Source organism: Arachis ipaensis, chromosome B05 (assembly GCF_000816755.2).
Source record: "Arachis ipaensis cultivar K30076 chromosome B05, Araip1.1, whole genome shotgun sequence".
In the NCBI taxonomy this organism is placed as follows: Eukaryota; Viridiplantae; Streptophyta; class Magnoliopsida; order Fabales; family Fabaceae; genus Arachis; species Arachis ipaensis.
Window position 1 is genome coordinate 4696049 of NC_029789.2, and position 2840 is coordinate 4698888.

Sequence of the window (2840 nt, forward strand, 5' to 3'; positions counted from 1 at the left end):
TGTGCATTGATTTTAGAGATTTGAATAATGCCACCACGAAGGATGAGTATTTCATGCCAATAGCAGATATGTTGATCGATTCTACAGCGAAAAATGAAATTTTAAGTTTTATGGACGGTTATTCAGGATATAACCAAATCTTCATTGTAGAAGATGATGTGTCCAAAACTGCTTTCCATTGTCCCGGGGCATTAGGCACTTATGAGTGGGTGGTTATGCCTTTTGGTTTGAAAAATGCTGGTGCAACTTACCAGCAAGCAATGAATGCCATATTCCATGAGTATATTGGGAGATTTATGGAAGTATATATCGATGATGCTATGGTCAAATCGATTTCGGTGGATCAACATATTGATCACTTAAGGAAAGTGTTTGTTACTATGTGTAAAAAAAGGATTAAAATGAATCCTTTGAAATGTGCCTTTGGTATGTCGGCCGGGAACTTCCTAGGTTTTGTTGTTCATAAAAAAGGGATTGTAATCGATAAGAGCAAGGCTGATGCAATATTAGCATTGTCTTCGCCTAAATCGAAAAAAGAAGTGCAATCGTTCCTGTGAAAAGTAAATTATCTTTGAAGGTTTATTTCGAATCATTCAAATCGAACTCAAGTGTTTGCGCCTTTAGTAAAACTAAAGAATGATTCACAGTTTAAATGGACACATGAGCATCAACAGGCATTTGAGTCGATAAAGGCATATTTATCTAAGGCTCAAATAATGGCGAATGTTCGTCCACATGAGCCATTGAAACTGTACATTGCAGCATCTACAAACACAATTGGGTGTATGCTAGCCCAAGATGATGAGAACGGGCATGAACGGGCAATTTATTACCTTTGTCGCGTTTTGACTGATATTGAAGCAAGGTATTCCCCAATAGAAAGATTGTGTTTATCCCTATACTATGTGTGCAAGAAATTAAAGTGTTACATGGTAGCTAAATCAGTGAAAGTTGTGGCACAAATCGACCTTGTCAAATATATGTTGAGTTTTCCAATGTTACGAGGTCGTTTAGGAAAATGGATGCTAGCTTTGACGGAATTTAATTTGCAATATGTCCTAGCAAAAGCTGTGAAAGGTCAGGTCATTGCAGATTTCTTAGTTGATAATTCGAATAATCTGAATGACCAGGGGGCAAATGTACTCGACATTAAAGTCGATTATTGGAAGTTATATTTTGATGGATCAAAACACAAGGATGGTGCAGGGGTAGGAATTCTCATTATCTCGCCAGAAGGAATTCCATTAGAATTCCTGTTTGAGCTAAAATATCCTTGCTCAAATAATATGGCAGAGTATGAAGCTTTAATTTTGGGCCTTGAAATCTTGATCGGAAAAGGGGCTTTGGAAGTCCAAATCCTAGGGGATTCTCAGTTAGTCTTGAAATAGTTATCAAAGGAGTTCAAATGTAATCATGAGAAGTTGCAAAAATATTTGGCAACAGCTTGGGAGTTGTTAACTTCTTTTCGAAAAGTTTCACTGGTTCATATCTCAAGGATTCAGAACAATATCGCCAATGAGTTAGTCCAAATTGCTTCGAGATATAGAATTGGCCTAGAAACATTAAAAAATTGGCTAGTATCCATCAAATTTTGGTGCCTGTGGATGAAAGGGAAGCTTTGTGTGTAGGCGAATTGGAAGATGATGATTGGAGGAAGCCCATTGCTGAGTATCTAAAAAATCCTAGTACCCAAGTTGATAGGAAGATAAAATTGCGAGCAATGAATTTTGTTTTGATGGTTGATGAGTTGTATAAGAAAGGAATCGATGGGAGTCTATCGAGATGCTTAAGTTAAGATGATAAAGACATTGCTCTAGGTGAAGTTTATAAAGGCATATGTGGTGCTCATCAAGCTGGGATAAAAATGAAATGGGTACTATATCGAATCAAGTCTATTGGCCCTCCATGATCAAAGATTGTCTCGAATATGCAAAGGCATGTCAAGAATGTCAGAAGCATGGGTCGATACAACAGATCCTAGCGTCTGAATTGCATTCGATTATTAAACCATGGCTATTTAGGTTGGGATCTGGATTTAATTAGATTGATTCACCCCTTCATCGAAACATCATAAATTTATTCTGGTAGCAATAGATTATTTTACAAATCGGTCGAAGCAGTTCCTTTGGTGGAGGCTGGGCAAAATGAAATAACAAATTTTATCGAAGAACATATTATTCATCGATTTACTGACCAAGGAACTATGTTTACTGGTCAGTGAATAAAACATTTTGCTGCTTCAAGAAACATTAATATGCTTACTTCGACCCCCTATTATGCACAGGCCAATGGGCAAGTTGAGGCAGCAAATAAAATTTTGATAAGTTTGATCAAAAAACAAATCGGAAATAGACCCCGAACTTGGCATGAAACGTTAAGTCAAGTACTGTGGGCTTATCGAAATTCACCAAGAGGGTCGACAGGTACGTCGCCTTATGGCCATGATGCAGTGCTACCATTGGAAATCAATCTTAATACTTTGAGGGTGTCAAAGCAAGATGATTTTTCGGTCGATGATTATTGGAATGCAATGTTTGATAAGTTGAATGAATTAGACTCAGAGCGAATATTGGCGCTTGAAAACATGATTTGGCAAAAAGAAAATATTACTCGTAATTACAATCGTCGAATAAAAGAAAAATACTTCAGTATAGGTGAGTTGGTTTTGAATGTTATTTTGCCAATGGAAAAGAAATCGAGAGTTCTTGGCAAATGGTCTCATACTTGGGAAGGCCCTTTCCAAGTGATTGGATTATATTCTGAAAATGCATATTGAATCAAGGATATCGAATCTGGAAATATAATCAATTCAATAAACGGAAAATATTTGAAGCAATATC

At 36.8% G+C, this 2840-nt stretch overlaps 1 protein-coding gene across 1 annotated transcript; it reads left to right on the forward strand.

The window, feature by feature from the left end:
* Window positions 717-1388, forward strand: LOC110271887. Its single transcript, XM_021123527.1, has one exon. The coding sequence runs from the start codon at window positions 717-719 to the stop codon at window positions 1386-1388; it is 672 nt and encodes a 223-aa protein (XP_020979186.1).

What these genes read in the sequence shown, in the direction of transcription:
- LOC110271887 (XM_021123527.1), top strand. Translation starts at nt 717, where the DNA reads ATGGCGAATGTTCGTCCACATGAGCCATTGAAACTGTACATTGCAGCA.